The sequence below is a fragment of the Mytilus californianus genome, unplaced genomic scaffold (genome assembly GCF_021869535.1).
Source record: "Mytilus californianus isolate M0D057914Y unplaced genomic scaffold, xbMytCali1.0.p SCAF_12, whole genome shotgun sequence".
NCBI lineage: Eukaryota > Metazoa > Mollusca > Bivalvia > Mytilida > Mytilidae > Mytilus > Mytilus californianus.
The window spans coordinates 13,609,024-13,625,621 of NW_026262604.1; the positions used below are offsets into that span (position 1 = coordinate 13,609,024).

General features: G+C 32.9%; 1 protein-coding gene across 1 annotated transcript in view; it reads right to left on the bottom strand.

Annotated features, from left to right (window-relative positions):
• Nucleotides 1-2,363: 2,363 nt before the first annotated feature.
• LOC127722292 (cell surface hyaluronidase-like) overlaps nucleotides 2,364-16,598 on the bottom strand; it is a 40,000-nt gene continuing 25,765 nt past the window's right edge. The window contains exons 15-26 of the mRNA XM_052229183.1: nucleotides 13,436-13,496; nucleotides 12,649-12,684; nucleotides 11,871-12,011; nucleotides 10,694-10,874; nucleotides 9,466-9,684; nucleotides 8,404-8,612; nucleotides 7,837-8,007; nucleotides 6,659-6,830; nucleotides 6,029-6,085; nucleotides 5,496-5,598; nucleotides 4,335-4,445; nucleotides 2,364-2,697 (exon numbers count right to left, since the gene is read on the bottom strand). Of these exons, the coding sequence (XP_052085143.1) occupies nucleotides 2,525-2,697; nucleotides 4,335-4,445; nucleotides 5,496-5,598; nucleotides 6,029-6,085; nucleotides 6,659-6,830; nucleotides 7,837-8,007; nucleotides 8,404-8,612; nucleotides 9,466-9,684; nucleotides 10,694-10,874; nucleotides 11,871-12,011; nucleotides 12,649-12,684; nucleotides 13,436-13,496 (1,634 nt within the window). The 3' untranslated portion in view covers nucleotides 2,364-2,524. The remainder of the gene's footprint in view (nucleotides 2,698-4,334; nucleotides 4,446-5,495; nucleotides 5,599-6,028; nucleotides 6,086-6,658; nucleotides 6,831-7,836; nucleotides 8,008-8,403; nucleotides 8,613-9,465; nucleotides 9,685-10,693; nucleotides 10,875-11,870; nucleotides 12,012-12,648; nucleotides 12,685-13,435; nucleotides 13,497-16,598) is intronic.

Consider the following 16,598-nt stretch of genomic DNA (forward strand, 5'->3'; position numbering starts at 1 on the left):
CACGTGTTAATCTTTAATTGAAAATTGAATTAAAAACATAGAAGTTCAATAGCGTTTTCAATAGTAATATGATGACTTCCTTTATACTTCCTTTTAACTATAACATATAACTCCATAAATATAGGTTTACATAGTCATTTTAAAAGGACAGCTTAGCTATGCACAGAATAATGTATATTTGAGGATCATATGACTAGAGTATAGGTTTCCTTACTGATTTTGTTTTGATTTGCGTTGACTGGATTCAAATTTTACATGAGATGGATTTAACGATTAAAAGCACACTACAGTTACTGCTTCTTTTTACATATTGCATTAACGTATTCTGAAAGATCTTTTGATTGGACTTGGTTATTATTACAATGCTCGACACAGATTTTTATAATGGATATAATATGAAAATAAGGAGGTGTGGTATGATAGTCAATGAGACAACTATCCATAAAAGTTCAAATGAAGTAGATGTACGCACTTATAGGCAACCGTACGGCCTTCAACAGTGAAAAAAATCCATACCGTGTAGTCGGCTTTAAAAGACCCGACATTATAAATGTGAACCAATTCTTAAAAAACAAATAATGTACGAAAAACAAATATGACAGTCATGAACCAACGACAACGACTTAGAACACGTCATAAACAGTTTGAAAAACGCATGACCTCGTGCAATGTGCCTTATAGCTTGACTTACATCTTAACACTGAAAATAAGGGTCGGTAGAGAACAAACAATTACCACAAAAGGGATGATGTCAGCGTAACATCTGTGAACTTTTTATTTCTTTGTAGCAACATTCCCACAGCGCCCGCATAAGGAGTATTATAATTTCCATTATAAAGGGTTGCTGCTTACAAATGAGCTAATGGATTAAGGGACCCAAGTGGTAACATTGAAGTTCCCCACTTCGAAAATTTGATAAACGTCTTTACGAGTTGACTATGTATATAATAGTCAAGTCTGATGATACATGTACCATTCATGTCTGTATATAATAGTCAAGTCTGATGATACATGTACCATTCAAGTCTGTATATAATAGTCAAATCTGATGATACATGTACCATTCAAATCTGATGATACATGTACCATATACTGTATATAATAGGAAACTTCGGTTTTGTATACTTGCTTTATTTATACTTTTTGTCGAATTAAAAATTCAGCTAAACTATTCTCATCGGAGTATAGAACTATTGTGTTTTAAATGATGTTTTAGTACGCGAATTATTCATTTGATTTAAAATAAAAGTTGATCTTGTCAGCTGTGTTGAAGTTTTGTCTTTCTCAAATGGAAAAAACTGTATTTAGCTATACAATTAAAGGAACTTAATACAGTTATTCAGAAACGACACTATGTTAACCCCGCAATCTCAACAAACGCATACATTTTGAAACTAACACTATAATCATACTGCCCTGGATGTTAGGGTAGACTGAAACACCAGGGAACAAATGATCAATTATAAATTGGGCCAAGAAATAGTGCAAAGGAAGGGATGGAGTACAAGGGTGACAATTGTAGGTTTTGAACATCTAATGAATTTGTCATTGTTGCCCCTTATGCTAAATGAGACAACTGACAATAATCAAATATGCTTACAGCATCAAGTTATTTTCATATAATAATACACACGATACCCTATATTTTCATGTAAAACTTTTTTAGGTTCGTCTTTGATAGTTTCTGTTATTACAACTTTGATAGATTCAGATTAAGAGCTTGCTATACAGTTCATACTCCTGTTTACTTTTGAAGACTGTGTTTCCCTCTAGATATTGTTTGGTTTATTGTGTCGTGCGGTTGCAGTCGCATATTCGATTACCACACATCTCATTTGTTGAGGCATGTTGCATTTATTCCAGAATCGATTTGAAATATCGACATATGCATTGACGCTACACACTGTTAGTGTCTTTATTTCAGAAAAGTTCATTACTACACGCTAATAGCATACAGAGGATATAAAATATATTCAATTCTTATATAGACGTTCTTCAATCGCTTTGAGTACACACCCGTCGTAGAATATGAATATATTGTATGTCAGCTAGTCGGCAACGACAATATGTGCTTGGGATGTTCCAATCGCACTCCCACGTCGTATACTTTTCATGAATGAGTTATCCGAGGTCAATCGGTGTAAATGATGTCTTTGATTTTACCATGGATTGGCCCCTTATGCTAAATATTTTACCGCGAGCGATAGTTATAGGGGTAAAATATAGGCATAAAGGACCAACCCGTGGTAAAATCATTATAAAGTCAAGCCAAAATGAATTATTTCTTAAGCACTTATAAAATGTTGAGCATAAAAACACAAAACATACTATACATATTAAAAAAAAAAAAAACAACATTAAAATGCATGTCACATTTATTAATAGTTATATGAAATAATTTAATTTATTATATTTACTGTTGCTAATCAAAATGAAAATATTTAGTAGTAGTATGTCTTATCAGAATATATTCAGTATAATGTGATTTTAATTATAGTAATGAAAGGAACGGTCAACGTTTTATTCATGCACAGGTATTGCATGCTTGCTGTCTCTTTACTGGTCCGGTACAATGGAGCCCGCCATGTTTAGGTGTCGGATTATTGCAGAACCTTTCACTTTCTCTGTATCCTTGGCAACCGGAAGGTATAACGCAAGACGACCATAATCCCCATTTACCAAAGCCTCCATCGACAGCTGTCAAAATATATGAACACTACATCTATATATTAAACTGTAAATTATTTAAATGTTTACCCCAGATTGCACCGATTACAAGCGTGATTTGCCTTTTAGTTGCTCTCACCAAACCGATTACAAGAGTATCGCAGAGGAGTTAACCTGTCGAAAACTTATATACTCCGGAGACAAAAGTCGATAATATGAAAAAATTCTATTGACTTTCTTTACCCCATACTTTTCTAATTATATATATTTCAATAATCTTTCCAAAAATTTCTAGCTATATGTACTATGTGTTAAATTCAATAGGCTAAGCATGAAAATGAAAATGTCATTGACAGGAAGTTGCTTATTCAATAAACAGATCAAGACACATAGATAGTAACGGAGTGTGTCTCTTTGCTGTGTGGAGGCCGTAGAAAGTTTCCCCGTGCTTGATATGTATGCTCTTCTGTATTTTTAACGTTATAATGTATCTATTCTTGAGACAACTTCTCTTATGTGTGCCACATCATTCTCTCAATCTTAGGCCAGTTTGTGTACTAACATTTTAATAAGACGCACACCAGCTATTGTTAATCCTCATTCCGATCTACTTTGAAATTTTCACTTCCAAACATTTTATGGATCAATATACCGTTATTTTGTTTTACATCAGACCTTACTGGTTACCGAAATTTTCGAATACACTAAACAAGGTACAAATATACTTCATATCTGAGAAACAGACAATATATGCCCTCAATTTTAGAATTCCTTCATACAGTTTTGTATTATTTAAAATTATCAGTCAATATGTGTTCTACAGGATTACAAGTCCTTCACCTTTCATCTGATACCTTAATTACTAAAATATATTCTACATAGTTTTATATTTACACATTTGCGTAAGAACTGTTTTGTTTTAAATCTGTACAACTTTCCAGTATGTTCTTTTTTGACTCGGCCGGATTTGGTGGTGTTACATTTTACAAAGTCTATCCAAATTATTTTTGAAAAGAATTCCGCTCAAACCGGTTCAAGAGGCCATCTTAAACTTGCAGTGAGGTGAGAGTATTTTTGCTCCGCGCTGTTCTTTTGCTTTTTTGTGTTTTTTTTTCTATGCATGTACTGAATTTGTGTCATGGATTTTTCATATCTTTTGTTTTTCTATTAAAGTCACTTGCTTTCATGTTAAGATGGGAGAAGTTCATTTTATCCGTTTGTCTCTAGCAGGTATTTCACATGAAACAGAGTTCGATAAAACATCCTACAGTCAATTCAACTAGTCCAAACGTACGGACTTCTTATACCACAATATGTACATTCAATGGTTGTTTTATGTTGTATACGAGCAGGACAAAAAGAAACTGTTTTCCCACAGAAATTATTCTGAGAATATCTACCAAAGAAGGACAACTCTTCTTCAATTTTGAAACAACCGACGCTACGAAAGAAGAAAATGTAAGTCAAGCTTAAAGTCAATACAAACGATAATTTTTTAAGTAGCAAAACGATAATTTTCTTAAAGTCAATACAAAAAGATATTTTTTTAAGGTCAATACAAAACGATAACTTGTTTTTTATGTCAATACAAAACGACAATTTTTGTTTAAGTCAATACAAAAACGATAGTTTTTTAAGTCAATACCAAACGATAAAAATAAACTTACCACACGGATTGTCGCTACAGTTCACTGTATTGACATTATTTCCGTCACAGTCAGCTCCCCCATTTGCTGGGGACGGATTATTACAAGTTCGGTGTTGAGTTTTAGTTCCTCCTAAAAGTATTGAATAGCAATCTTTAGAAGAATATGCAGTAAATCTGTCTTTTGATACCTGTTTTTATTCATATTTACTTATTAAAAAAAACAACCAGTACAATCTTACAATACAATTATAATTGTAACGATTTTAAATTTTACAGAATATAGATTGATGGTGGGTATTTATAATTTATAAGTAATAATGAAGTAAAATACTATCAGATATCAGCAAACGCTTAGGCATATGCATTTGGTTATCGCGAGTTTAATATGTTTTATTTTTCAAAAGTAGTAATGTCTACAAATAAAATACATGTAGTAAATATTCACATTGAAAGAAGTACGAACTATTATCGTAAAATTCAAGTGCTTTATTCCTTATGTCATGTACTTATTATGACAAGTCTTAAACCCATTTTGTCTTCATTCAAAATCTGTGTCGTTGGTTATTGTTTAAAATTCTTTGTCGGTCTTCGACTGATCTTGTTTCACTTTTTGTACGTTTCTGCTTCGACGCATTGTTGGATTTTACTCATATCTTTTTAAACCACGTGTTTACGTATGTATATCCTAATCAGAGAACAAAAACGGACTTAGAAAATATGTTTTCTTTTCCAAACTATTCCTTAGATAACCAAGACTCAATAATGAAATGTGAGAATAAAAAATTATACTGTGCCAGCTAGCTTCAGGACAATGATTTATACTGATTAAATCATTCAATGTGATACGTACTGTATCAGCCATCCGTGATGATATCGAAATCAGTCACGTTTTCAAATGATTTTGTAAATCCCTATTTTGTATGACGTCACGTCATTGAAATCAATCACGGATACAAAGGTTTGATCAAACCTCAATTCTGCATTACGTCATGTAACGTGAACACATCTACCTGAAATATATAATAAAGTTGATAGGATATGACCTTTCAAATACCACACACCGTATCAACCCTCAACCAATATACCACGAGTAGAGCTCCTGGAATTATATTGATGTCTCTCTTTGATACGGGTGCGATATTGAAAATGTCATATGGTATTCTCTATTCATAATACGTACCACCACAGGTGACGGAACATTCATCAAATGAAGACCAACTGGACCAACCGCCATTTATGACTTGTCTTGAAGTAAATGGAAGTTGTGAACCTGCTCCCCAATCCTGTAAACATAGAGCATTATACACCAGTTACTTTAATAATAAGCGAATAACCTTTTTCCAAATAGAAATGAAACGAAATCAGTTTATCAAGTTTGAATTGGCCGCAATCTTTACCATGCAGGAATCTGGATTATTAGATGGTTAAAAAGTTTAACACATTATACGTTATGAGATAGTTGATATTTAAAACGACAAATGAAATGTTATGATTTTTATTTGAAACAGCTCATCACACTAGTTTAAATTAGGCAAGATAACCCGCTCTTCTATTTTCATACAGCATATTAAACATTAGAAATACTTTTACTCTTAAGAGAAAGTTGCATTGTTTATTAATATTATTAGTCTGACTGTTCTTTAAAGCATTATACAAGAATGAGGATTTGTAAAAGAAACTACACATCTTTCATAAACGTTACTTGTCCTTTACCTGAGGTGGTCCCTGAGCAGTTGCAACTAATGTCCGAGTATCAGTACTCATTTGGCCCTAAAAAATATTAAGAAAAACATAAATTTACCCTTGAAAGTTTCTTATCTAAAGAATAATGGTGTTCTAAATTCTTTATTATAATAGTTAGAAACCATGAGTTCATCTTTTTATTATTAACCGTATTCCAGTTTACGATTCCATTTGTGTCTATAGCTACAAATGTATACATATATAGTTTGATCTAATGTCTATTATTTTTGGTGCTTTTTTTGTCATATAGCTCTTCAACTGTTTCGGTTGTCATGCATCTTTGGTTTTCAGAAAATTCGGCTTTGAGCGTTCCTGATGAAAGTAAATCAAGTAAAGCGCTTCGGACCAGTGAAATTTATAAAGTGATGTTCATATTTTTTATTCGGAAACCATATGTACAATCTGTTTGACAGTTTTCCTGAAAGTGACATAGGTCATGTAAACTAGGTAAAAGTGCAGGAAAGAAAATAAAATGATATCCAAAAACAGGAAAACGTAAATGACTTTAATAGAAAAGCAACACAATTTTATTTGGGAAAATTCATATTCTTTGAATGAAAACAGAGGTATATATAACAAATTAAAAAAATCAATATTTACGCTGCTTGGTTTTTTGTAAGTTCCAGGACTTGTGTATGCAGCATTACGACAGTCACCGTTTGACCTATCACCAGACAGTATCTCAACCTTCAGCATAGGACAAGAACCCTCACATTCTTTCGTGGTAGTAGATGTTCTTTGATTATAGCTTATAAACTTCACGAATAACATTCTGAAAAGGAAAAAAAAACATACTTCAAATATTATTACTGTCTCTGTATATATACATAGATGTAGATCGTGTTATATTCTTCACAAATAAAAAAGAGTTGTGAAGTATAGGTACATACGACCCAACGATTATTACAGGTAATGAGTCTTTGTACAATTTGCCAAGTATAAAGTCGGGCCGAATCGAAACAAGCATGTAAATAAATTTGACAGAAACAGTAAAAAATCTCCCATCAATACCAAATTCCCCAAATGACAAAATGTTAATGCATATGTTACAAAAGACCACCACTACCGAGGTCTCTGACTTAGATAAGAAGATGACCATACGACAGGGTATAATATTCAGACATGGCCAAATAAAATACAACATTGAACAGTTTTGAAACTGAAAATGACTAAAAGTTGTGCCAATAACGGCTACGGCCATCTAGGTCTTGTGGAAGAAAAATCTTATGTGTAAAAAATTCATTAGATAAAGGACGGATTTAGAAGTGCTACTCACACATTATATCTGTAACAAAAATCTACAGCAAGAATGCGAGAATATTCCCAAAAAGTTTACAAGGTTCATTAATCGTTCATTCAAATACATATGTTATGAGTAAATTAGAAACACGTTAATTAAGTAACAAAAAGTAAAATTACAAAAATACCGAACTCCAAGGAAATTTCAAAGCGGAAAGTCCTTTATTAATTAGCAAAATCAAAAGCTCAAACACATCAAACGAATGGAAAACAACTGTCATATTCCATCATCTTTATCAAGCACACAAATATAACTTTCCAACATTTTGATGTATATATTCTCTTTTGTTTAATTTTCAATTTCCGAAAAGATGAAAAAACCAACTTATCGAGCTAACCCTGAAATAACTTACTGCGAACACTTACCTTATGAATCTGCCATAGAAATATCTTAATGAGGACACTATCCTAATTAATATATCCCAGAAATATACGTTAATGTGACCAATATAATCGGCGTCAAGTATGGGAATACTTACCTATTCGAGCTATCCCAGAAATATCTGTCTCCAATGGTATCGGCGTCAAGATCGGTTATTGAGGACACTTCTGTCCAATCATTTGTCTTTGGTCGCCAGAGTGGAGACCAGGAATAGAGATTGAAAGTGGCATCAGGTGGTAAACACATACCGACTCTGACAAACTGATTCCTACAAAACATAATGAGGATGTATAGCTAGCCTAATATTCAATGTTGCCTTTGCTTGATGTTTGGCCCTGCTAGAATAGGCGGAATTCCATCCCGACAAAAAGATTTATCGATGCTCAAATTTTCTATGTATGTTTTGTGAACTGTTGTTTATAACTTTGCAATCTCTGTCAATAATAGGGTAATGTCAATGTCAATAATTTCTCTAAATTTTGGGTGTGAATTCGATTTTTACTATACCAATTAACTTGTATTTATGTTATTTAGATGTGATATCATAAAGTTTAACAATGCATTTGTTTTTGTCTCATTGTCTGATATCTTACATAATTTTTTTTATATGGAGTGGTTCTCAACACAAATCATCTCATTTCATTATGTTCTTTTTTCAACTTACAATTCAACTCCGTTGGCATAAATCCAAAATATATTGGGAATTGTATTACTCCAATGCAGCGTATAAGTAAATGCGCCCCCGAGTATTGCCATAAACTCGGCTGTTTGGTCATCAGTGAGTGTTTCAGGGGAATTAGGTTCGTCGTCCCTTACCATGATGGCGTTAGTTGTTCCGCGGTCAGGCGAATTCCAGTCTATGTCAACATCCAGCTAATAACAGAGAATGCATAATGTTGTAATGTATCAATTATTCTCTGCAACAAAAAATGCATTTATTGTGGAACTCACCGCTTTTCAAAATACCATTAATATTGAATTGAAGAACAGCACGGGTTGGATATTTCGCAATGCATTCTAAAGGTTATACGCGATTGGTGTCCGTTATTATTTGACATTGAATTTTAAGCAGAGAACGCATAACTAAGAGTAATGTTTATTCGCTTCTTGTTACACTGTTACTCAATGTAATAGTTCGGAAATATCATACACCTTGATTCATTCTTTATCCTTGATTAAATCTTTATGCTAAGCTCTGAATATTTATCAAATGGGTTTTCGGGAGAGGTGAGCATGTTTTTAAAATATTTTGTCCGATTCGCAATTTCTAGAAAAGAACAATATAACAAGAAAGGAGTGAAACATAGTTTGTTTCTATGGTTATCTAGCAAACATGATGAATAGTCGATCAATAATCATATTAAGTACTTTCGATGGTGTAACTAAAATACCCGTGCTGAGATTTGAATTCGACAAACAAATAAGCGACATCAGCAAAATGCAATAACAAATATCAGACACAACCGTACAAGCGATGGCGACTGTCAGACACCGTCAGCAAGCAATGACAAATGTCAGACACAATGGCCACAACCGATGGCGAATATCAGATACACAAATGACTAAGAGTTTCAAAAAACACAAATGTATGCACCAACTACTTTAATTTACTTGTTTTGCAATTTATATATTAGTATGGAATATCTCTGAATGTTTAATGGTCATTTTTATATTTTTAGCATAAATAGCTATCATTTTAAAAGTCTTTATATTAAATGTGTTTTACCTTTGTGTATTTGTACGGGCACATGGCCATTTTCCAGGTACTACGATACTGACACGAGGCTGTACTGTAAAAAAGCCCCGGTTTTACAATTTGTTGAATTGGTGTTAAGTTTGTAACAGAACCATCTTGATCTCTAAAAGTTGCACTTTTATCGCCGTCCAAATTGTTAAAGCCATGCACAGTTTCATCTCCATCATAAACACGATGTCCGCCTATTGGCTAAAACAATAAAAGGAAGAGCTCAACAATCGCTTCTCTCTTAAAAACAGCAAACGATGTTTGTGTTCATTATCTTTTTCACATTGACACATGACCAAAAATTTAGATTGAACATATGTATGAAGTAACATAAAACATTGTAAAATTTCATTGTAACTCACTCAGAAAAAAAACCAAAACAATCCATCCTACAAAAAAATAATAACTTTTACATGGGTTAAATACCACAACATACTATTATGTATAATAGTGAAAGAATATGACAATTAAGAATAATTCTGAAAGACAAACGTGTCGACTAAGATTTGTGCGAGGCTTTTGCCATTGACTGTGACAGTCAACCGTTGAAAAGACGGTTGACTGTCAGAGTCAATTTGATGAATTTGTAATCCTCTTATTTGCCAATTGAAAAAGAGTTAATCTAATATTTCTTGACTATTCCATCTATTTATTCCATCAAGAATCCAAGTTAATTTCTTGTTTGAATTGTTTTACATTTGTCATTTCCGGGTCTTTTATAGCTGACTATGACGGATAGGTTTTGCCCAATTTTGAAGGCCGTACGGTGACCTATAGTTGTTAATTTCTGTTTCTCATTACTAACCATACACCATCTTCATATTTTTTATATATAATATGTTTTATAATAAATTCTCGGACATCAAAATCAAATGAGTATAATGAAATGTAAGGTAAGTTTAATTCAAGGAGAACATTTCAAACGTTTAATTGATTATTTTGGTTTTTTTCTCTCACTTAAATACCAATGTGCTGATTTGTAGTATTTACTTTTTTTCATTTTGATCAAACGTACGGTCAAAACAAAGTTGCGAGATATAGGTATCAAGTGCGCTTTATTTAGTAAAACCTTATGAAATAATAATAAACAAGTGACAATAGAGATAATTTGAGTGCTGATAGAGACATTATCCGTTCTGAGATAATTTCAAAGTTTGATTAAAGGAAATTCCAACATTATTGTTATAATTGTAATTTGTCTGAAACTTACATCAACAAATCCATACTTTATATCCTTCACATGACTAACAGAGGAACTTGAAAACCGATTGTTTCTTAAGAATGATAATGCTCCGCTTGTGTAGTTCTCCGTAGGAGTAAACTTATCAAACCAGATGCTCTCAGCAAACACTGGTCCATCATAGAAAATAAACCCTTGTATTGGATACTTACTGAAACAGAAATAATCATATTCATTTACTTAATTCTGTATTTTTTTGTGTTTTTGTCTTCAATATGTCTGATATATAAATACCTAAGTAGCCCAGGTTACATAACAAGGTACCCTGTATTCTAACAGCTCACTTGATCAGGAAAAATATCAAATGAGTATAAACTCCCAGAGTTTTACATACATGTATTTAAAAAAAAAACAGTAAGTACAATTGTTTTTACCTAGTAAGCACCATCGTGATACATAATCATTACTTTAATACTTAAATCGATTTTGATACCATAAAAAGCAAATATAGGTTTTTCGAAACAGTTATGTGTCATTCATTTGTAACCAAATTCCGTCCTCTAGTTTTCACCGAATGAGGCTTTTAACTGGATTGCATGTCACTTGTGGTGAGGAACTGCGTAGCCTTCCGGAACACCGTACATGTCGAAGTATAAAAGTTTAGTAGGTTTGAATTTTTATGTGTCGTTTGTCTTGTCTCTTTCTCTTTAGTTTTGAATAATAGGTCCTAGGTGCTCTTCAAATTCGTTCTTTTTTTTTTATCTTATTATCTGCTTTAATTCACTAGTGAGTCTTTTATAGACGAAACGTGCGTCTGGTGTACACAATTTTAAGCCTTATATACGATGACCTTTTGACATTGTGATGTCGGTCTTTGTCCGACGTTTGGGTTTTGATCTAATCGTTTTACCTTTTGCAAAAAACTAATATTCGTGTGGCAGTTGACTCTAAGTAACAACACAAAAACTGATTTTTACATTCATTTAGGTCAATTCATCCTTATATTGAAAAAAAAGTTGCAATAACTTTGTGATGTTGCGATTTAAATCTGACGTGATCCATGCTATATATTTTTTAATCGACCAATTATGATCATTATAGTCCATGCTAATTATTTAAGTCTTATAACGAGTAGCTTTAATACGCGATTTCTTGTTAGATTGATATGTCAAACAAAAAGATGAGTCACTGTCTAGACTATATTTACTCATTCCAGGGCATAACCAGAGATCTAGGATATCCCAACAATCTGTTCAGTGTACTACTCCAGACTTCTGTTGGTTCACCAATATTATCTGTTTCTCCCACGAACACACTTTTCTCAATAAACTGCTCCTGATCGGATGATCTACAAAATATTTATTTAAATGTATGCAACCAATTCATTTTCAATTCCCATTTCAAATATATTTTCCGTAACAAGTTGTCCTACAGCATGAACAGAGGCCTCTTAAATTACCTTTGATTATCTATTGGTTTGCATATGTAATGACTCTATATGCGGTTTTTCTGACAAGGATCGATGCATTTCATAAGATATAATAAATTACTTAAATAGTCAGAACTTGATTTTAGTATGAGTCATAGAAATGTTCATAACAAAGTTTATGGACTTCCCTATTCTTATTTCCTTAGTGGTGTGTTGGTCATTCCTTCTTTAGAGGTGTGCAATGTTTTTAATTCGGTTCACGCGTGTTTGCATTGATATCGAGTTTGTCGACGACGCTGTAATAAGAAATTTCAGATAAACGAAAATATCTTCTGAAAATGAAGGGCAGTTCCGGTAGGCAAATCGTGGATTTTATAAACTTAAAATATGTGATAGTGTTCAATTAAAATGAAACGAATTCAAACATAATTCTGTTTACTCTTCACCATTATTTCTATGTAAAATGCATTACAATAATTTCATGTTTTCATCTTACAAAAACCATTTGAAAGAGGTGAACAAAAAGAAAGTTAGAAGATATTAACAAAAAAATTACCTTGCAAATGTAAGACCTTTTCCACTGTCTGCCGATCTACAAAATACATGGATTAACATTAAAGGTCCCAATTTTATTTCACCAGATGCGCATTTTGGCAATTCAAGTCTAGTGATTGATGCTCGGTGGCATACATTTTGACAATCCAAAATGTAATACAAACGTTGAAAAACTGATAAAACCAAAAAGGACCTAAAGTATAGCCAAATACGGACGAGGAATCAGAGCTTTCCACGAGGTAGGTATATTCCTTAATTTGAATCGATTTCCACAATTTGGTAATTTTATGATAGCAAATATCAATGTCCGTTTATTCGTGCCAGCACCGATGTACTAGCTACTGAGGTGGTGATTCCTTTGGGGACTGCCAATAGCAATGTGTTAAGTGTACACAAATATTAGCAAGAAGAAACATAATTTCATGTGGTCACATAATTTCATATGTGAATTGGTCCATTTGGCTAACATGTTCAACTATCTCATGTGAGGAACCTCTTCTTAAGCTGTTGTATGTTACACTAGTATCCTACAGTAATGATGGGAATGTGGTGTTGATGCCAGATCTTTTCAAGACTTGGAGTGATTAACAGCATAACATATTGTACAGGCACCTGTCTATTGGTATAGGCAATTTGTTGACCTCTAGATATCTTTAAATCATTTGTGTGGTTTGGGTTGCTGTCTTAATGACGTATAACAATATATATCTTTATCTTTATCATGTAATAGGTCTATATCACAACAAGGCTGTTGTTGAATTTCTATATTTATTCTTTGAATTACTTACGAATACCATCGGACAATGATCAAACCTCCTCTTATCCATGTGTTTTCTCGGTTTTTCCAACCTTAAATTAGAATAACCATTACTGATTTAAATGTTTAAACAAGGAATATGCAGGTCATTATAGAACACAAAAGAGTAAATTATCTGTATTTTCATCAATTTAAAGCTCTACATGTTGATTATTTTATTTGTATCACTAGTACACGAATTCCAGCATTGTTTGAAATGACTGAACAATAAATAGTTGAGCCATGTTTCGTCCTTCAGCCAATTGTAAGACGTATCAATAGCGGTAGTTGCATTGCTGTTCAGACAATTCATTTTAGTAGGGTGCCCAGTGTTAAAAAAGTCCTCTAGTTAACGAGTTTAAGTTCACGGATAACACACGACTATTTTTGTTTGCAAATTATAGGAAAATCATTATATTTTACAATCATGATTGCCGTCGTAAGTTCCCATGGTCACGATTTTCTAAATTTCGTGTTTTTACAGGGTACCCCCAGATACCGTATTGTACGGGAAATCTTAAACATGAAAAGTAAAATTATTGCGCTCTTTGTTGGTTGTTAAAACAGTACTTATGATATAGTTTATACATTAAATATATCATATATGAAAGCGGAAAGTATTTAAGTGATTTTAGTATAATTATTTCAGCATTTAAGACAGACTAAAATTTTACCCTTAATTTACCACATTTTCATCGAAGGCAAAATTATTACGTGTATCATCACAATAATTTTTACTCTGATTAAAGCACGTGCATGTTAAATGTCATGTTTGAAATAAAAGTAGTTTTGAAGAAATTAGCAATGAAAAACACAAATTAAGTCAACATTTTGGAATGGTCACGATTTTCTAAATTTCGTGTTTTTACAGGGTACCCCCAGATACCGTATTGTACGGGAAATCTTTAACATGAAAAGTAAAATTATTGCACTCTTTGTTGGTTGTTAAAACAGTACTTATGATATAGTTTATGCATTAAATATATCATATATAAAAGCGGAAAGTATTTAAGTGATTTTAGTATAATTATTTCAGCATTTTAGTCAGACTAAAATTTTACCCTTAATTTACCACATTTTCATCGAAGGCAAAATTATTACGTGTATCATCACTATAATTTTTACTCTGATTAAAGCACGTGCGTGTCAAATGTCATGTTTGAAATAAAAGTAGTTTTGAAGAAATTAGCAATGAAAAACACAAATTAAGTCAACATTTTGGCATAGATTAATCACGGATTATCTCGTGACATCAATCATTTTGTTTCTTACACTATTAGGTCATTAACAAGGACAGTGGTCACTCATTACATTTCTCATTTTTGCTTGTTGTGTGGTTGGTTTATTTGTTTTGAATAGCTAGCTAACTTTGTAAATTATTATTTTCTTCGGAGGAATATGTTTTTGTCTGTATTTTAATACTTTCAACTATTTATTGAAAAGATATTTTTGTTATAATTGTAGTATAAGAATCAAATCGGTCGGTTTAATAACACATCCGGAATATGGCACATCAAGTCTATGTTATGGTCTTGCATGATGTTTTTGGACCTAAACCCCCATTGGTGTGAAAGACAACAAACATGTATCACCGTTCCTGCTATAAATTATACACCTGCAGAAACAACTGCAATAATTTCAAAGCTGAATTGGCAATAGGTTTGTTCAAGCAAACCACTGAAGCCCATGACCTATATGTGCCAAGCCGGCAGCAGGAAACTTTTTTTCGGATTGACCATTTTTGCATCTGTTACTACGCATTCTTATTTTTTCCTCGGCTTTGTTGCGCGAAAATTTATTTTCACTTCTGTACACATTTATATCCTTAAATAGCCTGCATTTCATGTTGCAGAGTATTCATTTTCATCCGGTCTTGTGCAAAAGTCACTGATTTTAAAGTTCATACCAGGTCAACTTATTGATTTTCAAAATCCTCCTCCCCTCCCTCCTTTCGAAATCAAATGGTCGGTCCCTTATTGAAAGCTAATGAAAGGACGTTATCAATTTATAGTCTGAGGCCTATAGAACCGGGTCTTTTATAGCCGACCATACGGTATGGGTTTTTCTCATTATTGAAGGCTGTACGGTTGCCTATAACTGCTTACTTCCACATCTCCTTATTTTTATATTATACAAGTATTACATAAAATTAACATTATCAATGTTCCATGCAAATAAGGTAAAGACAGATGAACTCGGTCACAAAGACATGTACACTTTGCTACCATTCTATACACCAAACATATTATACCCACTACTTCATGTACTTACAGTATCTGAGATAAGGACTTGCCCACTAAAACTTAACCTTGTTCACTGATCCATGAAATGAGGTCGAGGCCAGGTGAACCATGTTTGACCGACATGTTGACCTTGCAAGGATACCATACATTAGTAACCAAATATTGTTATCCTAGAACTCATGATAAAAGAGATGCGAAGGATACCAAATGGACATTAAAACTCACAAGTGAGACATTCACATGACGGAAAAAATCCCAGTTTTGTTAGCAATCACTAAACCATGAAAATGAGGTCAAGGAAAATAATTATATGACAAACGGAAACTTTGTTACTCAATGGATATATATACAAAGTATGGTTCATCCCATTCCTGTACCCTCTGAAATATAAAGATATACAAATAGTTTACGATGTTGCATCCTCCACCATCAGATTGTATTCTGTATGCCTCGCATTCTGCAACTTGCTTCGAATGCGATTTAAAGGAACAACTGAAATTAGATCATTAATTTAAACCTGGTCGGTGGGCTTTCAACTTAACAATCGACAACCAAACGTAATAGCTACTGCTAGCTTAGGCAATTTTTCTATGTTGTTTCAATCTGATTAAAATTCTGAACTATATTAACTCGCGTGCTCGAATACATAAACTCATATGAGGATAACGAAAACAGAGGTCTATATCTTAATTAGATTGATGTTGTTACAACCCTCTTTTTGTAGATAATCTTTAACTTCATGTAAATTGTAGCCCAATTTATGCTCAATAAGGCATATAAGTTTGTAAGATATATTTATTAACCTGTTTGTAATTGTCACTTTGTTTTCATAACTTTGACGGACAACCCTCCCCCTTTTTCACCGTTTGCAGTCTTTCTTATTTTTATAAAGCATAGATATACTCAGACCTG